The sequence below is a fragment of the Symsagittifera roscoffensis genome, chromosome 6 (genome assembly GCF_963678635.1).
Source record: "Symsagittifera roscoffensis chromosome 6, txSymRosc1.1, whole genome shotgun sequence".
NCBI classification, from domain to species: domain Eukaryota; kingdom Metazoa; phylum Xenacoelomorpha; order Acoela; family Convolutidae; genus Symsagittifera; species Symsagittifera roscoffensis.
The window spans coordinates 19,051,454-19,078,047 of NC_087067.1; the positions used below are offsets into that span (position 1 = coordinate 19,051,454).

The 26,594-nt window shown below is 37.5% G+C and overlaps 1 protein-coding gene across 1 annotated transcript in view; it reads left to right on the forward strand.

Annotated features, from left to right (window-relative positions):
* The first annotated feature begins 5,111 nt into the window (after positions 1 to 5,111).
* Positions 5,112 to 26,594, forward strand: part of LOC134848632 (neurogenic locus notch homolog protein 1-like) — a 44,415-nt gene continuing 22,932 nt past the window's right edge. The window contains exons 1-4 of the mRNA XM_063866151.1: positions 5,112 to 5,146; positions 5,436 to 5,623; positions 6,492 to 6,516; positions 11,268 to 16,229. Of these exons, the coding sequence (XP_063722221.1) occupies positions 5,112 to 5,146; positions 5,436 to 5,623; positions 6,492 to 6,516; positions 11,268 to 16,229 (5,210 nt within the window). The remainder of the gene's footprint in view (positions 5,147 to 5,435; positions 5,624 to 6,491; positions 6,517 to 11,267; positions 16,230 to 26,594) is intronic.

The window sequence follows — 26,594 nt, forward strand, 5'->3', positions numbered from 1 at the left end:
GGTTTGTCGTCCGGGCCTTCGATAAGGCTCTTTAGCACTCTCTTATTCAACAGTGAGGGAGTTGTCTCGTCCTTAGCGGCAAAGACTTATGCCACACTAGGGAGTCAGACCGTTTTGAGGGGTTGGCTTCGTTTTTTCTGCTCAGCTATTCCTGAGTGTCTGGGTGGTTTGGCCGCTTGTCAATTCCGTCAAAGGGTTCTTTTTTGAAAGCGAAACTAGTATGGTGATGTTTCGGTGCCTCATTATTTGATCTATGGGTCATCCCTTAAATTCTTCTGGAATTTTCAGTAGTATGGCAGGCAAAGCCCGTGTGAAATTTAGAGGTTTTAGAGTGATTTTTTGGGTTTTCTGAATCGAAAGTTTCGGGTTTTCTCGTTCTTTTCAGTCGGTAGCTCGATTTTTTTGGTCTTCAAGTTTTTTCAAGTTAGTCTCCCGGCTACAAACTCTTAGAATTGTTGCTTTCAGATCCGTAAGTAGGACAAGGTCGCTCCCGTTGTCTTCGGACACTGCCGCAGTTGAGATATATATCGGCATCTGTAAAATATTTCTCTCTTTGCTCCTTTCGACTGGTCCGGGTTGTTTCGATGGTTTATCCCAACCTATTGGCCCTAATGGAACAAGTAAGTAATTTCGCACCTTTTCCTGTTCTCTAAACAATGTCTCTCGTGAACTATTCAAAATCTGATTTCTTCTTTCAGTATCCAGCTTTTCAAATTTCGCCTTCATGTTCATTTTTTTAAACTCGTTTTGAATCCCACATTTTTAGCTGGCTTTTTCATGTGTCTATGTCCCTTTGTCACCTAAAACACTAAAAGCTGACCCTTATTGCGTGGACTCAGTTTTTTTGCTTCAATCTGGTTTTCCACGGATAAATCAGAATTACGGATAAGTTTGCCTCTCTCAAATGTACTAGCACGGTCCGTCTCTCTTATGATTTCCTTCTCAATTACTCTATAAAAAATTTTGCCCGTTTTCTTTTTCTGGAACTTTTCTATATGCAATTGGCCTATCCGAAGTGAAGAAAAAGATTCGCTACTCCCAAAGGTTTTTTCTTTTCTAGCGAGGAAGAACTTTGCTTGGAGTCCGGAGCTAGTTGGCACAAAATTCGTTGTGTTGGTTACATCCTCTGAGATTATTGTCATCAATATGTCCTTCCTCAATATGGTCAGAGGATTCCAAGTCATGTTTTTCTCTTGACATATTAACTTCTTACATCCATCTATTCATAACAAGGCTTTATTCAATTTCAGGTTATTTGATGAAAAACGTTTGACAAAGTTTTGCCATTTCGTTTTTTGTGTTCTACCGAAGTCTGCTTCAGAAGGCGAGCATTTGAACGGTTGCTGTGTTAAATTTTTGGTCGTTTTATGATTTTCAGCTCAGCTAGTGCCAGTGATGGTTTGGCCTTTGCGTGAGTCATGACCATTAATTGCTTTCGATAGTTCTAATTAGTCTTTCGACCAGTCCCGTACCTCTGTGATTGTCCACTGGGCTGAATATTACTTTACATTTGGCCTTGACAGAATTTTCTAACACTCTTTCAAATGAAATCCGACCCTTGGTCTTTTCAATTCCATTTAGCGCCATATAGTTTCCGAGAAAGTTTGTAACTGATTTTGACGAGGGGCTAGATAAAACTTGAGCGGAAAAAATCTGTCAATGCACACTAAAACATAATTGTTTGTCTCAAAATTAGAGGCAGGCGGCTGGCGAAATCTAATTCTATTTCTTGGTTTGCCTCTACGACCGATGGTAGTATACCCAGGCCTCCTACTGTTATTAGAGGTTTTAATCTGTTACCTGCTTTTACACACTCAATACAGTTTTTGCCATAAACTTGAATTTTCTGATAAACCTTTGGCTACCAGATGTATTGCATTGCTAGGTTTTCATGGCGAACTGTCCGGGGTTTGCTTCAACTTTAAATTTTGTTTTTTAGGAAGTTCCATGAAGTTTGTATCGAAGAACTCTGGTCAGGAGAATGGGAACAATTTGTGTTTTCAAATTTAGGGACTTAAGATGGTTCTAAAATTGAACTTAACATTGTCCTTTGCGAAAAAAAATTCTGCGACAGAAAAAGCTGTCTAGGATTATTTACAAGGGAGGTAATTTGGTTCTAAATGTTCGATTTGAACGGGCTTTTTTTAAAATTTCAGCACGTCTTCATTGGAAATCTAATTGTTTTGTGAGAGATGATTAGGAAAGAGTTATGACACACTGAAAAATTGGAACGAGCTGATAAGTTTACAAGACTTCTGCACCAATTTTATTTCAGCTTCTGGTTCTTTTTTTTCACTGTCTGTTGGCTGTTTTTTTTGCCAATCTAACTGGTTTAATTGGATAACCGACGCGGTAAACACTTTCAAACCATCCTACAAAAATGGTACAGGCTCACTCGTTGAATGTTTTGGTAGTTAATCAACAATACCTATTTCTTTAACCGGTAAACAATCTACGGTAAAATTGTAGGGTGAAAGGCCAACCAGTTAGACAAGGATGAGATTTTAAGTGTATTTTTTGTCTCTAAGGTCGGCTTTTCAAGTTTCGTGATCTGTGATGATTGAAATTTGTTAGTGCAGTGAATAGTTTTTAAAATGATTCAATGATCGAACTAATCCCAGGCATTCGAGTTTGTTCAGGCAATATTTTGATTCGGTGATTTTTAAAAATCTACTAGCAAACTTTTTTGGCTTTCAATTTCCCCCATTGTCCTGTTCTAGGTGTTAAGCATCGCATTTTAACCTCATTTTCAGTTTAGTTTTTAAAATGGTTGTTCTTAACTGCATTGCAGTTTTATCCATTAGTTTTTCTCAAAAGCTGTTTGTTGCGTCTTTAGCCAGTTCAATTGTTTGGTTTTTAACTGGAAGGTTAAATTCGGTATGAGCTTATTGAGTTTTTTGCTGGATTCCATTAAAGATGTTATTTCCTTATGCAGTTGCTAAGCTTTAAGTTTTGAGTCATGTCAGATTTATGAATCAAAGGTTGGTTCCCTTAGCCTCAATTTTCAAACCCATTCTTTCTATATTATGGGTTATAAACTGGCATTTATCCCATTTCATGGATAGAACTTCCTGGTATAAAGTCAATAATACGTTCGAAACTAGTTTACAGTGGGTCTACTAGCCCATAAAATCTTGTGTTAATTTGCCTCCTCTTATATTAAATTTCATAGCTCGCTTTTTTGATAGTGGCATTTGAATATATCCAAACTTCAAGTCAATTGATAAAAACCAGATTTTGTTTTCTTCATGACCACTAATCGTCCTGGCAACAATATCAATCAATTGAAACAATAGGTATTTGGTACCTATTACGAAATATTTTTTGTTCGAATCTCAGAAATTAAGGCCAAATTGATCAACCCATCTCTTCTCGCGGTCATGAGGATTGGGGATGTAAAGCAATCTTTCGAAGATCTACATAGTTTTGCAAAACTACTTCATAGAAAAAACTATAAGAGTTTCCCGAAGTGGTTGGTCAATACAATTTTTAACTTGTTCGAATAAGTGTTTGGGAATTAGTTTTCCCTGGACTCGTGTCGGTTTCAATTGATCGTTAAAACATGTTTTTAATTGAAAAAATTTTAGATCTACCATTTCTACAAATTTGATTCAGATTATTGTTTAATATATACTATTTAACTTCACGATGATGGGTTGTTTTGAAAATGTTGTTGCTACAAATATCTGACTCGAAATTGATTTTGTAAAATGCGTGCTGACGGGATTTTTCTTTTTGACTGTCCGAGTATTCGATTGTGCGGCTGGTGCCTAATGTTGAGAAACTTTGATTCCAAGATATTGCAAGGTATCACTTCCCAGCTTACTTTTCCGCCCCTTCGGTTATGAACAGTTTACATTTTCTAGCGTCCTATCAGTTCGATTGAGTTTCTACCCCCACCTTCTCGATCCTATTGTTATTGCTTCCTAACCCTTGGTAGGTCTCCTTGGTAAATTTCACAACTGCTTCAGTTTTTAATAGTCTTTCTCCTCGCTTGTGTTAGTGAAGTAAACCTTTTTTCATAAACTATACTGGTAGCTGAATCTATTTTCACCTCTGTAGTAAATGGGTTAACATTTCCAATCACCACGTGCAAGATTTTTCCTCAATTTGTTTCTATCGTGTGTAAAGTATGTTCTGATTCTCTTTTCAATGAAACTCTAAGAAATTTTGTTGTCGCTATCTTCAGTTCAAATTAAGATTTATCCAAGTTTACATCGAAATCGGGGTTTTCCTGAGGGTTGTACCAGTGTGATTGTTGACACCGTTTTTTGAGTTTGGTTCTAACACGTTTGGTTGGTTCGTGGCTGAACTTCTGCAGTGTTTAGTTAAATGGCTCTTATGAACACAGTTGTGACAATTTCTATCTCTAGCTGTGCATGTGGAAAGGTGTTTTTTCTGAATTGTTGACGGCAATTTTGGCTCTTGAGATTTTAATTTTCTTGATTTTAGGTTCGCTTTGAACCTGAAAGAGTTTTTGGACAAAGCTATTTACAGGACTTTTAAAATTTTGTTGATCTTTTTAATGCCTTTTTCTTGAACTAGAATGTATTCCAACGCATTTTCTGGGGTTGGAAACTTAAGGCACATTTTTGCTGGATGTTCCCAATTCTCATATTGGTAATGAAAACTTCTCTAATTATTTTTTCTTTTCAATGCTCCAATTTATATATTTTTTGCTAGTTTGGATAATTTTTTTTGATGACGTTCCTTATCTGTAACTCATGATATTTTGCATTGTCCTAAATGGTTTGCAGTTATCCTCATTATATACAAGAACTGCTCATTTGCTTATCTCTTCTCTCGCTCGGTTGCTTCCGCTGGTTTTCCTCATTATATACAAGAACTGCTCATTTGCTTATCTCTTCTCTCGCTCGGTTGCTTCCGCTGGTTTTCGTATTGGCTAGATCAACTCGTTTCTGATTGGTTGATTGGTTGGATTGGTTGGATAACACTTTCGATATCGACTGAACCTTTTGCACTGAAATTTTTTCGGACCGTTTTAACGAATTTTGTTGATTGTCGTTCGACGCTCGCTCCAAAAAAAGTTCTAAATTACGTACACTCGGCTCATTAGACTGCACCATGTTAAAAACTGAGATTAAGCTAGAATGTTAAGCAGCGAATCTAAGGCAGAGTTTAGGAGGTAATTTAAAGTAAGATTAGTTTAAAAGATGTTTCGGCTTAAAAGGGTAAAAACCATAACTAAAACTAGGACTAGTTTAAAGATCAGTTGCTTAAGCTTAATTAAAAGTTACGTTAGAATTACGAACAGTGACCGAAATCATTTAGATTCAGAAGCCGTTGCATTTTTGACAGGTATGTAAATTGACTTCGAAACATAATTGAGGTTGAAGGTTAAATTCATAAACTTCACATTTAGCTTAATCCATGATTTTTCAACAGTTTCTTTTTGATTAATAGATATTTTTCAGGGCTGTCAGAGGCAGGTATTGTGGCATGTGTACCACTACTAGCGTCACTCCGGGAGAAGAGAGATGTCATTTCAATTATGACTCCCTTATCAAGGATGCGGCACCGTCTAATTTAACCCAACAGTGTACCATGGATATAGGGCCAGGAGTTCCAGTCAATGAACCCTCGTGCTACGTCAACGAGGCCGGTAAGTTTGAAAAAAAACTGAAAAAAGTTTTTTTTAAAACTTATTAACTGCAGTAAAAGCTGCATCGATTCTTCTATCGTGAACTCATTCGTGCATGAGTGCATGAGTGTCCAGAATATATACTGAATTGAACCAGAGCTTCTGGTTTTTTTTTGTTAATTGAGGCGGCTGCACTGAAGCATTTGTGCAAAATAAACATTTAGTTTCATATATAAACCCGCCTGGCTCTTTTATCATTCCCCCACCTGCTATTTTTTAAGAATACTTTTTCTGTTCACAATCTCCTGTTACAAAAATTAGCATACGGACTGTTTAAGCTATAACAAACATAATTGGTTTTCATATCAGGGGCGGATCTAGGATTTTCTCGATGGGGTTGGCGGATTTTAAAAAATTCAGAAATATTGTCGACTTTTTTTAGGCCAGCCAAACTGATTTTTCCAGCGACCCCAGAACACTATAAAGACCCTATTTTAACAAAAAAATTTGCGCCACTGGAAAATTTGAGAAAAAAATGAGACAAAAATGCTGTTATCGGTGCACCCTTCAAGATAAGTATATATAAATGATAAGAGTGAAGTTTTAGGGTACATTTTAGAAAACACTTTAAGTCTCCACCCCCCCCCCCCCCCCTCCCCATCACCACCCTCTAAATTGACTGTACGATTGATTCATATACTCTTCTCATTGGCTGAAAGTTCAAACTTACGAGACAGCAAAAGCGAACATTCCACCTTTAAACTGGTGTGGTACAGTGTGGTAAATGGTGTGGTACAATGTTAATTTGATGCTCGAATTTCTCAAATTATATGAAATTTCAACCAAAAAGATAATTGTATCTTTGAGGACAAAATACTAATCATTTCAGGGACAGAAATTGCGCCTTGTGATCTGTAAGTGAACCATTGTCTAACCAACGATTGTGATACTGATATTTCATGATGGCATAAAACTAAACAATGTGTGGTGTTATGATAAAAAAAACCTCGAAAAGAAAGCGCGTATTAAGGATAGAGAATTAATCATAATGGGTCTTCATTTTAAAAACTCGATTTGCGAGAATTCAAATTTGCCCGTTTTTTCGAAATAATTTTAAAAAAATTATACGGATATTATGCTTTTTATGTTTCCTATTACATAATTAGACCATTTTATGTTTCTAGACATTTCATTTGTGAGAAAGACAAGATCTTTCTAAACTAGGCACCTAACCAATTTGAATTTTGCAGTTAAACCGGGCAAACAAAACAAAATATTCAGTGTTTTCGTTCCTTATTTTATATTTGAACACCCTTTCTTTCAATAATCTGCTTTTAAGATTCTTCAACGTGATCAGGGGCGGGTTAAAAAAAATCTTCCATCGGGGTTTTTGACTCCCGTACTACTCAAAAGTTTCCTTACTACTGTAAATGAACAATTACCTAACCTACGATTGTGAAACAAATATTTCATGAGAAAAAAAGAAAACTTGAAAACAAACTAAAGCAACTTATAAATGAATTAACGTCTAGATCAATGTCCTTTTAGAAACTACTCGTTTCTGTGTAGTTTGTAAAATCAGAAAACAGCCAAAAATTGCCTTAAAACTCTTTGTGTCCTTTTTGTGCTTTGGGTGTTTTTTAAGAAAACTTTTAATTCAGACCATTTTCCACTTTTTACTTAGTTTACTTTTGACGTAATTTTTCTTTATTGGCTGAAACCAGTTGACTGTCTAAGCATTGTCCGTTTATCTTATTTCCCCTCATTTAAATATGAGATATTTTGTTGAGCGAAGCTCTTTTTTTGAGACTGAAGGGCGTTTTTTGCGTCCAGAACTTTCACGTCAGTCTACTATTGCAATTCACACAAAAACACTGACGTACAGGGGATCGATTACACGATTTGATGATCGCAAAGTAGACGCTTTACCACTACGTTAAGTGCTAACCATGATTGCACTTCTGCTTTATCTGCTGGTTTACAAAAGATTCTGCTCCATAAGCCAGACTCAGTCTGGTGCTAGCTGAATCTTTTTTGGCCTGTTTGGTATACTACGTAAGCAAGTATTCAAAATAATTTACGGCTCTGTTGATCAAGATTGTGGTTTTTGGCTCTGTTGATCAAGATTGTGGTTTTTGGCTCCGGTTATTCATCAATCTGCTTTTTGTCTTTTAAATGAGCGGATTGCTGACGGAATGCAATTTGACAAAATTGACTGAAACTGATATCCTGAGCGCAAAACCACAAACAGTTTGGTCGGCTCATTTTCCCCGAGGGTTCGTTTTTGTTTTTCGGACTACTCTGACACATGTGAGATAATCATTTTGAGCTATTTCGCCAATTTTTCGGAAAGAGAAGAGTACATCTCAAACTGTATCGAATTAGAACTCCCTGTCAACCAAAATCACGCCAAAATACTGTTTTAAATTTTGCTTTAAAGCATGAAAAAAAATTATGATAAAAAATGTTTTTTTTTGAAATTATACTAATTGCTGAAAAACTTTTTCTCAGGCACCTTAACCGGCAGTCAAAGCAATTAGGGTTTTGCCCGGCTACTAGCAAGTATGATTGAACCTCAACCTTTTTTTTGGTCTTTATACTTATTCAGCCCAAATTTATTCTTTTTGAGTTTTTGTATTATTCAATGTTTAACCTAAATGATTGTTTTGCCTAGTTCAATAGCGATGACCTTTGCCGATTTTTAACATGACCGATTTTTGAGCAGGTTAATGGAGATCATTTTTCCAGGAGCTCTTTTTTTCTGGTATGCTTTTTTTGGGTCCACTTGAAACTCTGCTCCTATTTGCAAAATAAATTAAAATAGTAGGCCAAACATTATATTTTTTGAGAAAGTCGGCTTATTTAATAAAAGCCTACTAAAATTTTAATAAAAGTTTTGAGATTTTGCTGAAACTTGATTGGCTAATTCTAGCCAATCAGAATGAAGCAACATAGTTTCAGCTCAAGATTTTGAAACATTGATTTTTGGGCGGAATAAGTAAGAACGCCCTTTTTTCAAAGAAAGTCATACTTTTTCCTTACTTTTAAACTGACGGCTGCGTTTCAACCCACCTCGAAATAGTTGTCTTAAGCTAAACTGAGGCATGCTAAAATCTCACAATTGAACTACTAGTGCACAAAAACTTTAAAATAAATACTACTGTACTGTTGTTTACCCCCCTTGCGAGCAACAAACTCAAAATGGGATAAGTTATCCGGATGTGGGCAAGCAAATTAGCACACAAGTCTTTGTAGTGAAATAAAGTTTTGACTCATCAAAACAAGGTTTGGATAAAAATCAGCTTTCAATGTAATTTTGTATAACTTTTCAAAGTTATTTTGCATCAACTGTACAATCAAGTACGCATTTCGAACAAACGCTCACATAAAAGTGATTTTCATAATTTTAAAGTAAAATTGTGTTTCAATGCTGATAATTAACAAAAAAATATTTTTCAATCATTTTTTCCAATAAATTTTTGCTATATTAAAATTAGTTCCCGCAAAATTCACATTTTGCCCCTAAATCGATTTGGGGGAACAATGTACAGTTAATCCGTTATTTTTGTTATCTACTATAAAAAAATCAGCAAATTTTTTTAAAAAATTTATGCTATAAGTTCAATTCTACTCATGGTTAGATAACAAGTACAGGAATTGAAATTATTATTTTGCTTTTTTGCCATCCCACAATTCAACTTCAACCCTGTATGATTTATTATTGTGTCCAAGATTGCTTTGTTCTAATTTTCTAAAAAAAATTTCTAGCTTTTTGTCATTCTTACTTCGTTTCAAGATTTTTACTTGGATGTCTGTAATAAAATATTTGATAAAAATCAATCATGACCATAACTAAACGCTTAGTAAATATTGTACCGAAACCAGTATGAGACCAAGAAATTGCAAAATAATTTTAGGCTGAAAACAGATAGCGTGACGAATAACCGGTGTAATTTATTGAAATATTTTATGAGAAAGCACTTTGTACCTGTCTCAGTCGGTATTTATTTGAAATGTTTACTAATTTTTACGGTGTTTTTTGGCCAAATTTGACCATCAAAAGTTTTTTGATTGCCACGATAGCTTGAGTTCAAAATTCGATTTGTTTCTTTGCTTTTTTTCTTCAGAATTGAAACATGCTCTTGTATAATCTGCGTTTTGTCTGAGTTTTTGTGAAATTTAAGACAACAAGCGAAATAATTTGCGTTCAAAATAGTTTTTTTTAGTTCGAGGCAACTAATATTGATTCAAATTTCATTGTAAAGCAAACTTCATCAAAAACTACTAGACAATTAGCGTACTGTGACAAATTTTTCTTGAAAAAGAATCGAAACATGAAAAAATCTGAACATTTCGTTGGCAACGAAAAGTTATATAACAGTTCTTACTGAATTATGTCAGCCGAATGTTCGGAATGAAAGCTCAAAAAAAATTAAGTAGTGATTGAGTTTGAAATCTTAAGATTATTTTCTACAAACAACGACCTTAGTCAATTTACAAGGCAGCAGTGGTGTTCAAAATAATCTTGTCTTAAACCAGTTGTCTAATTGTTCCGACTTTCGTAACGAAAGTAACGGAATATTTGTGCTCGGGGTGGGTTTTTTTTCTTCAGACAAGTTTCGACTTTTTAACTAGCCATTTTTGACTTGCCAGATTTTTTTTTATAATTCGAAAAATGCTGTTGTTTTAAGCTGAAAATTGAAAAGATATTTCACCAGTGATTATTTTTCGTAAACCTACGGGGGTTTAAAGATTGCCATTTTGGCCAATTTGGGACAATTAACTTTTAGGACAAGGAGTTAATCCGTCTTAGAAATCGTTCCAAATTGATTGAAAGAAGCTCATTTGCCATAATTCATTTGTTAGAAGGAGCTAAATCTATCCTTTTGTACTTTATATGGCGTGTGGGGAGATGATTTTTGCAAAAATTTTAAATCAAAAAAAAATTTATTTTAACATATAATTTTTAAAGTTATTGCTGCTCTATAGACCTTAAAAGGCAGTCGGAACTTTCAGTGCCTCGCCCTGATACGAGCAGTCTTGTTCTTTTTATTGAACGATTTAACGAATTTTTGTAGTTGGTGTCTTTTTTGCAGGCCAACTATGTGTTCTCATTTAACAGTTTTTTAACACGATGTTCATGAAATTTCCATACCGTTAAGTTTGTAAGAAATAATAATGATTTAAGTTTAAATCATAGTGCAAGCAGCAAATTAATGCGGCTTAGATTTCATTCCAACTCAAATTGAATCAGGCCAGTTTGTATAAATAACTTTTTATAATTATTTTGCTTTGTGCTTAAAATGGCGTGTAATGGAATGACTATGCAAAAAAATTTTTGCATTTAAGTTCTTTAAAAAAATTTCCACAAACTTTTGTCATTTTTATTCAAAAACCCTTCAGAAATATTGTCCTGATACGAGTAGTTACTTTTTTGTTCAACAGTAATCAAATGCAAAATACCTTTTTTTTATGAAAGCATAATAGTGTTTTTGCGACCAGAATTTTTCTGAGCTTTTAGCACATTAACTGAAAAACTTGATTTGTTTCTTAGTATTTATGAGTTAACACCGTTGCATTGTTTTGTTCATCATGGGCTCACAGTTTTTCACATTAATCATTCTAGAGGAAGACTTTTTTAACTGTTATTTTCCTTCAATTACAGGACCAACAACGAATGTCAGCCATCGTGCATTACAGCCGAAAGGGGAGATGTCTGCATTTTCCCATATACTTTCCAGAATTCATCATTCAACGGGTGCATTCAAGGCTCAGTTGTAAGCAGAACACTTTTCAACGGGTCATCCGACTTCGTTTGTCCGACTCAATTCGACTTGCAGACTGGAGAATACTTCAACTTTCAGTTGTGCGGAGACATTGGAGGCACATGTGAAATCCAAGAGACACCGACTTGTTTCAGCGACCCGTGCAAAAACGGTGGAACTTGTCAGGAGACGGGAACTAATACCCCCGGCTATAATTGCGACTGCTCAACAGCAGCCAATTTTTTGGGGTTAAATTGTACTCTGGATGATCCATGCGTTCCAGATCCATGTAATGGAGGAAAATGCTCAGTGAGTGGGAGTGAATCTGTTGGATATACTTTTTCATGCGACTGTGCTAATGTAATAGACGGAATTGGAGAAACGTGTTCACAAGACAACCCCTGTGAACCTAACCCATGCAATAATGGTGGCGGCGGTACATGTCAAATCAGCGGCGTTGATCACAATTTTTCGTTCACTTGTAATTGTTTGACCAACGATTTTACCGGAGCGGTTTGCCTGGAAAACCCATGTGACCCTCATCCATGCAACGGTGGAAGTTGCTCAGTGAGTGGGAACGATGCTGTTGGATTTAGTTTTTCATGCGACTGCACTAATGTAATAGACGGAATTGGATTAACTTGTTCACAAGACAACCCTTGTGAACCTAACCCATGCGATAATGGTGGCGGCGGCACATGTCAAATCAGCGGCGTTGATCCCAATTTTTTGTTCACTTGTAATTGTTTGACCAACGATTTTACCGGAGCGGTTTGCCAGGATAACCCATGTGACCCTAATCCATGCAACGGTGGAAGTTGCTCAGTGAGTGGGAACGATGCTGTTGGATATACTTTTTCATGCGACTGCGCTAATGTAATAGACGGAATTGGATTAACTTGTTCACAAGACAACCCTTGTGAACCTAACCCATGCGATAATGGTGGCGGCGGCACATGTCAAATCAGCGGCGTTGATCCCAATTTTTTGTTCACTTGTAATTGTTTGACCAACGATTTTACCGGAGCGGTTTGCCAGGATAACCCATGTGACCCTAATCCATGCAACGGTGGAAGTTGCTCAGTGAGTGGGAACGATGCTGTTGGATATACTTTTTCATGCGACTGTGCTAATGTAATAGACGGAATTGGAGAAACGTGTTCACAAGACAACCCCTGTGAACCTAACCCATGCAATAATGGTGGCGGCGGTACATGTCAAATCAGCGGCGTTGATCACAATTTTTCGTTCACTTGTAATTGTTTGACCAACGATTTTACCGGAGCGGTTTGCCTGGAAAACCCATGTGACCCTCATCCATGCAACGGTGGAAGTTGCTCAGTGAGTGGGAACGATGCTGTTGGATTTAGTTTTTCATGCGACTGCACTAATGTAATAGACGGAATTGGATTAACTTGTTCACAAGACAACCCTTGTGAACCTAACCCATGCGATAATGGTGGCGGCGGCACATGTCAAATCAGCGGCGTTGATCCCAATTTTTTGTTCACTTGTAATTGTTTGACCAACGATTTTACCGGAGCGGTTTGCCAGGATAACCCATGTGACCCTAATCCATGCAACGGTGGAAGTTGCTCAGTGAGTGGGAACGATGCTGTTGGATATACTTTTTCATGCGACTGCGCTAATGTAATAGACGGAATTGGATTAACTTGTTCACAAGACAACCCTTGTGAACCTAACCCATGCGATAATGGTGGCGGCGGCACATGTCAAATCAGCGGCGTTGATCCCAATTTTTTGTTCACTTGTAATTGTTTGACCAACGATTTTACCGGAGCGGTTTGCCAGGATAACCCATGTGACCCTAATCCATGCAACGGTGGAAGTTGCTCAGTGAGTGGGAACGATGCTGTTGGATATACTTTTTCATGCGACTGCGCTAATGTAATAGACGGAATTGGATTAACTTGTTCACAAGACAACCCTTGTGAACCTAACCCATGCGATAATGGTGGCGGCGGCACATGTCAAATCAGCGGCGTTGATCCCAATTTTTTGTTCACTTGTAATTGTTTGACCAACGATTTTACCGGAGCGGTTTGCCAGGATAACCCATGTGACCCTAATCCATGCAACGGTGGAAGTTGCTCAGTGAGTTGGAACGATGCTGTTGGATATACTTTTTCATGCGACTGCGCTAATGTAATAGACGGAATTGGATTAACTTGTTCACAAGACAACCCTTGTGAACCTAACCCATGCGATAATGGTGGCGGCGGCACATGTCAAATCAGCGGCGTTGATCCCAATTTTTTGTTCACTTGTAATTGTTTGACCAACGATTTTACCGGAGCGGTTTGCCAGGATAACCCATGTGACCCTAATTCATGCAACGGTGGAAGTTGCTCAGTGAGTGGGAACGATGCTGTTGGATATACTTTTTCATGCGACTGCGCTAATGTAATAGACGGAATTGGATTAACTTGTTCACAAGACAACCCTTGTGAACCTAACCCATGCGATAATGGTGGCGGCGGCACATGTCAAATCAGCGGCGTTGATCCCAATTTTTTGTTCACTTGTAATTGTTTGACCAACGATTTTACCGGAGCGGTTTGCCAGGATAACCCATGTGACCCTAATCCATGCAACGGTGGAAGTTGCTCAGTGAGTGGGAACGATGCTGTTGGATATACTTTTTCATGCGACTGCGCTAATTTAATAGACGGAATTGGATTAACTTGTTCACAAGACAACCCTTGTGAACCTAACCCATGCAATAATGGTGGCGGCGGTACATGTCAAATCAGCGGCGTTGATCACAACTTTTCGTTCACTTGTAATTGTTTGACCAACGATTTTACCGGAGCGGTTTGCCTGGAAAACCCATGTGACCCTCATCCATGCAACGGTGGAAGTTGCTCAGTGAGTGGGAACGATGCTGTTGGATTTAGTTTTTCATGCGACTGCACTAATGTAATAGACGGAATTGGATTAACTTGTTCACAAGACAACCCTTGTGAACCTAACCCATGCGATAATGGTGGCGGCGGCACATGTCAAATCAGCGGCGTTGATCCCAATTTTTTGTTCACTTGTAATTGTTTGACCAACGATTTTACCGGAGCGGTTTGCCAGGATAACCCATGTGACCCTAATCCATGCAACGGTGGAAGTTGCTCAGTGAGTGGGAACGATGCTGTTGGATATACTTTTTCATGCGACTGCGCTAATGTAATAGACGGAATTGGATTAACTTGTTCACAAGACAACCCTTGTGAACCTAACCCATGCGATAATGGTGGCGGCGGCACATGTCAAATCAGCGGCGTTGATCCCAATTTTTTGTTCACTTGTAATTGTTTGACCAACGATTTTACCGGAGCGGTTTGCCAGGATAACCCATGTGACCCTAATCCATGCAACGGTGGAAGTTGCTCAGTGAGTGGGAACGATGCTGTTGGATATACTTTTTCATGCGACTGCGCTAATGTAATAGACGGAATTGGATTAACTTGTTCACAAGACAACCCTTGTGAACCTAACCCATGCGATAATGGTGGCGGCGGCACATGTCAAATCAGCGGCGTTGATCCCAATTTTTTGTTCACTTGTAATTGTTTGACCAACGATTTTACCGGAGCGGTTTGCCAGGATAACCCATGTGACCCTAATCCATGCAACGGTGGAAGTTGCTCAGTGAGTGGGAACGATGCTGTTGGATATACTTTTTCATGCGACTGCGCTAATGTAATAGACGGAATTGGATTAACTTGTTCACAAGACAACCCTTGTGAACCTAACCCATGCGATAATGGTGGCGGCGGCACATGTCAAATCAGCGGCGTTGATCCCAATTTTTTGTTCACTTGTAATTGTTTGACCAACGATTTTACCGGAGCGGTTTGCCAGGATAACCCATGTGACCCTAATCCATGCAACGGTGGAAGTTGCTCAGTGAGTGGGAACGATGCTGTTGGATATACTTTTTCATGCGACTGCGCTAATGTAATAGACGGAATTGGATTAACTTGTTCACAAGACAACCCCTGTGAACCTAACCCATGCAATAATGGTGGCGGCGGCACATGTCAAATCAGCGGCGTTGATCCCAATTTTTTGTTCACTTGTAATTGTTTGACCAACGATTTTACCGGAGCGGTTTGCCAGGATAACCCATGTGACCCTAATCCATGCAACGGTGGAAGTTGCTCAGTGAGTGGGAACGATGCTGTTGGATATACTTTTTCATGCGACTGCGCTAATGTAATAGACGGAATTGGAGAAATGTGTTCACAAGACAACCCTTGTGAACCTAACCCATGCGATAATGGTGGCGGCGGCACATGTCAAATCAGCGGCGTTGATCCCAATTTTTTGTTCACTTGTAATTGTTTGACCAACGATTTTACCGGAGCGGTTTGCCAGGATAACCTATGTGACCCTAATCCATGCAACGGTGGAAGTTGCTCAGTGACTGGGAATGATGCTGTTGGATATACTTTTTCGTGCGACTGCGCTAATGTAATAGACGGAATTGGAGAAACGTGTTCAATAGACAATCCTTGTGTTCCTAACCCGTGCGATAAGGGTACATGTGAAATAACTGGCACGAACGGTGACTTCTCGCCAACTTGTATGTGCTATAACTGCAGCACAGTGATCGGGGCGACAACTTCAACAATCGAAACGCTGCCTCAGAATACCAGCGAATCAATGCCATTAACCACGACGTCCTTCGAAACATTGACCGACGAGGAATCGAACAAGTTCAACATGCTCTATGTGTACATCGGCTGTGGGATTGTTGCGTTTCTTGTTATTGCTGTAGCAGTGAACACTGTGTTCTGCTTTTTTTTCAGACGAAGTCAATTGGCAACAAATCACATTAAAAAAAGGTGAGAGTGCACACTAGTTATACAATTTTTTTCAGCATGTAATTTTATTTGTGATTTCTAAAAATGCTTAGAATGTAAGGGATTGTAAATTAGTTAAATTAAACTAATACTGGAAAATCTAGATTTCAGCTAATTGAGAAAACTGCCTTAGATGTTAAAATTTTTAATTTTTCTGCTCATAATTTTTGGAATTGTTGTGTTTTCTTTAAGTTTCTTTGAAAGTTTTTTGAGAAATCTTTGATATCTTTGAATCTTTTTTGGCAAAGACTTCCCAAGATAGGCAAAATGATCTTCGAGATTTAGCTAAACTTTTTAGTTATATTTCAAAAATATCAAAACATTGGACGACCTTGCGAAAGCACAGCTTGAATCAATAAAGTTTATATTGCTTGTTAGCTATCTGAGTTGTTAGCTAGGTAAGAACGTACTTCCTGTTTTGCGGATTTTTTTTTCAAAGAAACCATCTGATAAACACCTATAATTTTTGTATTTTATTTAGGTTAAACTATCTATCTAGCTGGAGAACACTGTTTTCACCTGTTCAAGTTCTCACTAGATTAGCAGAATATTCATGTCAAAATCCAAAATGTCAAATTTGAATATTTAACCAATTTTTCTTGAGAGTTTATACAGTACCTCAGCTGTTAACCATCAGAATTACATACTAAAAAGACCGTGTCGAGCTAAGAAACGTTGGGTAGGTTGGTCATAATTTGCCAATCAGAAATTCCGTATTTATAAAGCAACAAAAAATTTTAGAAGATAGCAAATGTTCCAGATTAATAAAAATTAGTCGAAAGCAATCGTGCCGATGCGTGATGCGTGCATAATGGAAATACAGACACGAGCTGTTTAAGAAAAACCCACCGTTTTTTTGACGCAAAGCGACGATGCGCCATAAGATATCCCACTAGGTCATAATATTATGGTTTTTGGTACTTGTTCTTTGTTTTTCTGACTGTCAAAAACCCTGACGGATATTTTATACTGGGACTGGTTTTCTCTCTTGATTTGAGGATTTAGATGTTCTGAGGAAGTTTTTTATTCTTTTCAAAATAATATTGATACTCAAAGCTCACAATTGAAGTCGTTTGTTCCTTTGTGATTATTTTTTGGAATGTTTTAGGGATTAGAAAACTTCCAATTGGTCAATGTGAAATTTATTTATTGCAAACTGAGAAAGCTGCCTTAAATATTCAAATTTTTAATTTTTCTGTTCATAATTTTTGGAATTGTTGTATTTTCTTTAAAATTCTTTGAAAGCTCTTGAGAAAGAAACTTTTGATATATTCGAATCCTTTTTGGCAAAGAATTCCCAAAATAAGGAAAGTGATCGAGATTTAGTCAGAATTTTTAGTTATATTTCAGAAAAATCAAAACACTGGACAACCTTAGGAAAGCACAGCTTGAATCAATAAAGTTTTTATTGCTTGTTAGCTATCTGAGTTGTTAGCTAGGTAAGAACGTACTTCTTGTTTGGCGGATTTTTTTTTTCAAAGAAACCATCTGATAAAGACCTATAATTTTTGTATTTTATTTAGGTTAAACTATCTATCTAGCTGGAGAACACTGTTTTCACCTGTTCAAGTTCTCACTAGATTAGCAGATTATTCATATCAAAATCCAAAATGTCAAATTTGAATATTTAACTTTTCATCAGATTTTTTATTGGTGAGTACCCACGGAGCCGCATTCCCGGATAGCCAGCCCAAAAAAACTAAATACCTCCGGTTTTAGCTAAATTAAATAAGAAAAATTATTAGTAAGCTGAATCTAATTTTGATAGGACAAGAAATACCTCAAGTCTTGCAGCTTGTTAACTAACAAGTCTCCGAAAACCTTTTAAAAAATTGATTAGCCAAAACGTTTTTTTTTTTTTTTCTAACTATTTTGATCCATGGGTAATAATCGATTTTCGTGGTCGAAAACAATGTCATGATAATCCACTGTAATTGCACTTTGAGACCGCATCACATTTAGGCCACCGATCCCACCAACCCCCGCGCTTCTCTTCAATTACACTCCCCCAAGCCCCAACTCCCCTCCAAAATTACCTTCTTCTAGGGATGTAATAAGGAGGTGGGGGTAATGCGTGTAATGTGGAGAAAGTGGGAGGAGACAAAGGAAAATGGGACTAGTTCTGGGGTAAGTTGGGGAGGGGGTACCTCAAACATCTTTTGAGCTATCCCTTCGGGGGGGGGGGGGGTTGGTGGGATCGGTGGCTTAAAACACTATAGAACCGACAATACCCTATAAAAGTAAATAATGAAGAAATTTGTGTAGATTAGTGTTTGTCGGTTATATAGTGCGTTTGTAATATGTAATATGGTCAATAAAAATTCAACGGTGGATCAACCGTACAACCTGACCCTCCGAAGTCGCCTACCATAGAATGCCCTCTCCGCAAGCATGTTTTAAATCTGCAAAAAAAATTCTGTATAAAATAAGCAATTGATACAAACGCGCAAATATGAATTACTTCTTACATTTTTATGCGATATTGCATTTGTAAGCTATTAATTACATAAATTAAGGCCTTAATTCAAATTTTTTTTCGGTAATACAGTTATTTTTGAACAAATCCAGGCTATAAAAAAGACATGATTTATCCCCATAAGTTAATTATATTATGGGGAGGACGAATTGTACAGATGGTCCTCAACGAGGCTCTTTTTCCTTCCCCCCCACCTCACATAAGTATAGACTTCATGGTGTAACGAGTGGTTTTACAAGGTTGAGTATGAAGACTAAATATGTTTGTCAGGGCCTAAATAGTCCGTATGCCAAATTTGATAACAATCCGACAATTTGAACAAAAAAATTACTCTAAAAAATTTGCAGGTGGGGGGAAAAGGAAAAAGAGCCCTCAACGGCTATCCGGGGAAACAAAAAAAACTTTCGGCTATAAGCAGGGGCGGATCTAGGATTTTCTCGAGGGGGGGGGCGGATTTTCAAAAAAAATTCCAAAATTTTGACGACCTTTTTTTAAGGTCGACCAAATTGATTTTTCGAGCTCTCCTATAGCACTGTTTTGCCCCTAGTTAGTCAAAAATTTCTGCGCCGCAGGCAAATTTTTGAAAAAACAGTCAAAAGCCGTTTTTGGGCATTTTTTGGAAATTTTACACAAAAAAAATTGCGTTTTTTTTGAAGCACGCTCCCCGTCAAAGTTAATATATATTGGCGCCAAAGGCGCCTTTGGAAAAATTTTAGGTCGGTCGGCCAAAAATGGATTTCTGAAGAAGTATCAAAGGGGGACCCTTTGGGTCGGCAAGGGGTCGAATCCCCGAAGAAGGGGGCGTCCGCCCCCCTCCCCCCCCTAAATCCGCCCCTGGCTATACGGGAACAATATTATTTTCAAGACTATTCGGTAACGATTTTGTTTTTCGCCCATCCGGGAAGGAATTTATTTTTTCTCGGCTATTTGGCGACTCAGCTCAGTGACATGCCAACTTCCGGGATAAGTTAACATCCTCCTCCCTGAACACGTTTAGGGGGAGGATATTAACTTGGTTCTAAGTGCTCTAAGAGGATGCTAGCTTGATCCGCCCTTTCTATTGCCGCAAAACGCACGTGGAAAATTAAACTGGACTAGTAATTATTCCAAACACAATTGAGTCAAATTTATTGATCCTAACTTTCTGTTACAAGACAAAAATCAAGTTCTTCTTGTCATCAAAGAAGCTGGACAACTAAATTTTGAAAAAAGATTTCAAATGAACAATTTCTCGAGGGGGGGGGGGGGGGGGGGATTTTCTCGAGGGGGGGGGGGCGGATTTTTAAAAAATTTCCAAAATTTTGACGACCTTTTTTTTAGATCGACTAAATTGATTTTTCGAGCTCTCCTATAGCACTGTTTTGCCCCTAGTTAGTAAAAAATTTCTGCGTTGCAGGCAAATTTTTTAAAAAAACAGTAAAAAAAAAGCCGTTTTTGGACATTTTTTAGAACATTTACGCAAAAAAAATTGCGTTTTATTTTGAAGCACGCTCCCCGTCAAAGTTAGTATATATTGGCGCCAAAGGCGCCTTTGGAAAAATTTTAGGGTCGGTCGGCCAAAAAAGGATTTCTGAAAAAGTATCAAAGGGGGACCCTTTGGGTCGCAAGGGGTCGAATCCGCGAAGAAGGGGGCGTCCGCGCCCCTCCCCCCCCCCCCTAAATCCGCCCCTGGCTATACGGGAACAATAATTTTTTCAAGACTATTCGGTAACGATTTTGTTTTTCGCCCATCCGGGAAGGAATTTATTTTTTCTCGGCTATTTGGCCAATCAGCTCAGTGACATGCCACCTTCCGGGCTAAGTTAACATCCTCCTCCCTGAACACGTTTAAGGGGAGGATATTAACTTGGTTCTAAGTGCTCTAAGAGGATGCTAGCTTGATCCGCCCTTTCTATTGCCGCAAAACGCACGTGGAAAATTAAACTGGACTAGTAATAATTCCAAACACAATTGAGTCAAATTTATTGATCCTAACTTTCTGTTACCAGACAAAAATCAAGTTCTTCTTGTCATCAAAGAAGCTGGACAACTAAATTTTGAAAAAAGATTTCAAATGAACAATTTCTCGAGGGGGGGGGGAGATTTTCTCGAGGGGGGGGGGCGGGTTTTCAAAAAAACTTCCAAAATTTTGACGACTTTTTTTTAGGTCGACTAAATTGATTTTTCGAGCTCTCCTATAGCACTGTTTTGCCTCTTGTTAGTCAAAAATTTCTGCGCCGCAGGCAAATTTTTGAAAAAACAGTCAAAAAGCCGTTTTTGGACATTTTTTGGAACATTTACACAAAAAAAATTGCGTTTTTTTTGAAGCACGCTCCCCGTCAAAGTTAGTATACATTGGCGCCAAAGGCGCCTTTGGAAAAATTTTAGGGTCGGTCGGCCAAAAATGGATTTCTGAAAAAGTATCAATGGGGGACCCTTTGGGTCGGCAAGTGGTCGAATCTCCGAAGAAGGGGGCGTCCACCCCCCTCCCCCCCCCCCTAAATCCGCCCCTGGCTATACGGGAACAATATTATTTTCAAGACTATTCGGTAACGGTTTTGTATATTATTATTTTCAAGACAATATATTATTTTCAAGACTATTCGGTAACGATTTTGTTTTTTGCCCATCCGGGAAGGAATATATTTTTTCTCGGCTATTTGGCGAATCAGCTCAGTGACATGCCACCTTCCGGGCCAAGTTAACATCCTCCTCCCTGAACACGTTTAGGGGGAGGATATTAACTTAATTCTAAGTGATCTAAGAGGATGCTAGCTTGATCCGCCCTTTCTATTGCCGCAAAACGCACGTGGAAAATTAAACTGGACTAGTAATTATTCCAAACACAATTGAGTCAAATTTATTGATCCTAACTTTCTGTTACCGGACAAAAATCAAGTTCTTCTTGTCATCAAAGAAGCTGGACAACTAAATTTTGAAAAAAGATTTCAAATGAACAATATTTTTTGTAAATTATTGAAAACTCTTTGATTTCCTCGAATGTTTTTTTGGCAAAAAAATTCCCAAAATCACCCAAATGATATTCGAGATTTAGCCAAAATTTTTAGTTATTTTTCAAAATTGCCAAAACATTGGCTGCTCCTGTGAAATCACAACTTGATTAAACTTGTTTTTATTGCTAATGCTACCTCAGTCTTTGGCTAGGCAAGGACGTCCTTCTTGTTTTGTGGAAATTTGCTTTTTCAAAAACCATTTGTTAAAAATCTATAAACTCTAGTTAATGTTGGGTTAAACTATTTATCTAATAGCAGAACACGTTTTTGAAGTTTTTCAATAGATTAACAGAATGTAACTTTCAAAAATGCAAGGTTGAAAATTCAAAAGTTTTTTTTTGAAGCTATACAATACTTCAGATGATAACGATCAGCTTTACGTACTAAAAAGAACGTGCTATGGCAAGAGGGACTGGGTAGATTGGGCATTCTAAGCTAATTAAAAACTCCTTTCATAAAGCAACAAAATTTAGGAAGATAGCCAATGTCCTAGATTAATGAAAATTAGTCGAAAGCAACCCTGTCGATACGTTTTGCGTGCATACTGGAAAACCAGACACAAACCGTTTGTAAAATAACTAGAGTTTTTTGACGCAAAGTGAAGATGCACCCTAAGAGCTCCCACTAGCTGGTATTATTAGAATTTTTGTGACGTGTTCCTCATTTTTCTGAGTTTCGAAGAACGTGACGCATTTTCTGCGCTGGAACTGGTTTTCTTTTTTCGGACTTGGTTGGACTTTTTGATAGGCTGTTTTGAAGAAGTTTTTATTCTTTTTGAAAGCTATTGTTACTAAGCGCTCAAGACTGATAAATTTTGTATCATCTATGAATATATATTCAAAGTTTTGGGGATTTGAAAACTTCCATTTGGTCAATGTGACAAAAAAATACTGCACGCTATTCATCACTTTTTCTCTTGCCGCATAATTTAAGCGGAAATTTGAGCTAACCAATCGAGCCAAACTAATTGGTCAAGATAACTTGAACAAAAAATCACATCACGTTTTTTGGCATGAAATGTTTCCGATAACTAAATTTTCAAAGATTTCTTTAATAATTTTAATTTCACGCTTTTTAATCCCAGATCTAGTTGAATTACTTCAGAGGTAATGCTGATTCTCATGGCGGCAGCCTGCTTTGATGTAGTATTGACCGAACTGAGTTTTTTGCCTCATGAATTGACCGACATGGTCGAACAATGTCCAATTTTCCTCACAAATTATGACGATCGAACGAAGACTATAGCCACACAAAGTCGAATCATGGCTCGATGCATGAGTCAAAATGGGTGGATAGAGTCGAACAGGGTCAAATCAAGAGTCGAACAGGGTCGAATCATGAGTCGAACAGGGTCGATAGAGTCGAACAGGGTCGAATCATGAATCGAACAGGGTCCATGGGTCGAACCATGGGTTCAACAGGGTCGAACTATGGGTCGAACAAGGTCGAATCATAGGTTGAACAGGGTCGAATCATGGGTCGAATCGGATCGAATTATGGTTCGAGCGGGGTCAAGTCATCGGTCGAACGGGGTCGAATCATGGTTCTAACGGGGTCGAATCATGGCTCAAACAGGGTCGAGTCTTTGGTCGAACTAGGTCAAATCATTAGTTGAACGGGATCAATCATGAATCGCTTAGGGTCGAATGATAACAGCTATTTTTTAAAAATGAATTTTTGTCAGATTTTTGCTGCTGGCAAGAATGTAAGCAGATGCATATTGCTAAAACTAATCCAGTATAAATGTGATTGTAATATGCGATTTATTAGACCAGCATAGTTGCTGATCATATGCAAGACCGGCAGGATAAGACCTACACATAGTCCCAGTATCCAATAATTGCATTTATTTGCGGCTACGAAAAATCGCAACCAAAAAAATGCCGCAACCAAAAAGTCTGGACATGCCTAATTTGGTTCGCGAAAATCCGGTCATGCCTAAATTTGGTCGCAAAAGTCCTGATATGAGGCTGGGACCTCAACATAAACACTTTTTTTAAAAAAAAACATGCCTACACACATACAAACAAACACAGTTTCACACATATATACAAAAATACATACATGCTTACTTACATACTTACATGCATACATAAATACATACATAATAACATACATGCATACATACATACATACATACATACATACATACATAGATACATACATACATACATACATACATACATACATACGTTCGTAGAAACGTACATACGCACATACATACATACATACATACATACATACATACATACATAGATACATACATACATACATACACGCATACATACATACATATGTAGGTACATACATATATACATACATGCATACATACATAATTTCTTTTTTTTAATGATTAAGCCCCAGATATTTCATTTCACTTTGTAACTCCTAAACTCATGTCTGATCGATGCTTTTAACAGTTTCTTTCGGGTGAGATGGTGGAAACAACGGCAATTTTGTCGAGGCGGTCGAAATATAGTTAGCTTCCGTCGAACACATTTTCCTTCGATCAAGTTGGGTCAAGTTGCTCAAAACATAGTAGGTTTCCATCGAGCACCGTCTTACACAATTTTTCCTTTGGTCGAGTCGTTCGATACATAGCCGTTATTGGTCGACTTAAACCAATCACCTCAACCCACCGGGCTATAGGAATCTACAATTTTTGAGTTTGTGACTTTTTCTTTATGTTTTGCTGCTGTCCAGGCTAAGGTTTCCGACAATTGATTCGACAGAAACGGTCAAATGATGTCGTAGTTTCGTCGTAAATAAGTTGAACAAAGTAGAACACAGTCGAACAATGTCCTGTAGAGTCGAACAAAGTCGAACAATGTCCGATATAGTCCAACAAAGTGGTGCAAAAACGAACGAATCCAAACAATGTCCGTTAAAGTCGAAAATAGACATAGTTCGATTCAAAAAGTCGAAAACGAACATCTTTCGGCTGAAAAAGTCATGAACTGATATTTTTCGACCGTTTCGTGCGAATCATGACTCGAGCACCTCAGTCCGGGTGTTGTGTCTGAAATGTCTGAAACTAAAAAAAAACGTTTCTCACACTTCATATATTTGAAGACTGGTTTTTCAAAAAATGAACTAGCCAATCAAACTTGAATTTTGAAAACTTCAAAGTAAACAAAAAAAGTAAAATTTAAAAAAAATAGAAGCAGATCTAAGTGAAAAATTGCCATAGTAAACGAGTAGATCGGTTTATACGGATATGTGCTTGCGTGAAAAGTAATTTTTCACACTATTGCCTTTTTACCTTCAAAGTATTTCAAAATTTTGCCCTGAATTACTGCAATTTGTTATTTTCGTTTTTTTGAATAGCCACCTTGAAAACTTAGCACTTACACAAAAGTAGGCAAAATAGGGCACATTGAAAGTTTTATTCAACATGGAATCAATTTTTGTTAACGCAATTTTTGTTAACCGAAAAACTACTGAAATTGGGACACCTGTTGAAACTGCAACCTATTTGCTTTTAATCATTCGAATTGAGTTGAGTAAGTTGCCTTCCAATTTTCAAAAGAAATTAAATTTGTATTCTATCAAAAGAATTGGAGTACTAAAATAATTAAAATCAAATAAAAATTAAACGACAAATATTTTTTCTTTGAAAACCAAATTGTTATTTTTCTGACAAAAAGTCAAATCAGTCTTCTTTTCACTGATCACAGTCTGTTCCGACTTATTTAATTTTTTATAAGCATCAGTTAACTCATCAAAATTCATGTGAAAACAAAATGTCCTAAGTCGAGTCATACATTTCCCTTGCTCTTAACATGAAAGATGCTAGTCCGAAAAAAGTAACCATAATAGTTTTTCAACATTACTTTGTTAAAAACAAAAAAAAACAGTGGCTGTGCATATAGCAAAAATCGTTCAGACTGTTTTCTTGCAACAAAGTATTAAAATGGAAAAAATAATAATCATAATATTTCTTAGTTTGTGTTTTGGGAGCGAGGAAAAAGCATGGCGGCGCTAATAAATTTGTAGGAATTTGTCAAGTGGCCGGAAAAACGAATGGCGTTGAGTTTTCTGATCTAAACTGAATACAATTTAATCCTACGCTTCTGTTTCAGTAATAACCGCCTTTCTTCTCAGCCACCAGAAGATCCTTATGACGAATACGAAAAAACGTAAGTTCACATTTGCCTGTTGAAATAGCATCCATGCTGAGCTAGAGAACTTAACCTGCTTCTGGATTGAAAGATTTTGTTATTTCCTGACAGTTGGCGTGATTTTTAGAGACCGCCTCATTGGTTTTAAATACAGGTATTAGAATATGTAGCTACTTTGAAGCTGTTTTAGTTCAACAAATCCGAATGGAAAATTTTGAGTAGGCGGGGACTTATGATGGCTCAAGTAAAATTCAAAGATTTTGGGCCATGGTTTTTGAATCAAATTAAACCGCAATGTTTTGAGTAAACGTTTGTCCGAAGGTTTCGCATGAGTGGCAAACCTTGGGCGTTTCAGAAATGGTAGGAAATTTTGGTCAGTGTTTTTGTCACCAAAAAAAAACATAACAGACTTAATACTTTTGTAAAAATTTTGACTTTTTTGTAAGTGCTGGGGCTTCAAGCATTTAAAAAAAGTTTTGAGGCTGGATTAACTGGAAAAAAATGGATTTTGGAGATCAGTTGCAAATGTGAAATTTTTTCTATCGGTTATCGGCAAAAGAGCGTCAAATTTATTTATTACAGTTTCTACGTTATATAGTACGTTATTACATATATGTTTTTTGTGGTTTCGTCTCTGTAGAGCTCTGATTACTCACACTTCAAGTAGTATTGTATCGTGTCCCGGATCCTAAGGGCGGTCCTTCCTAAGGGGGGGGGGGTCCTCACGTAAAGCAAAATCCTAGGAAAGGGGTCCTTA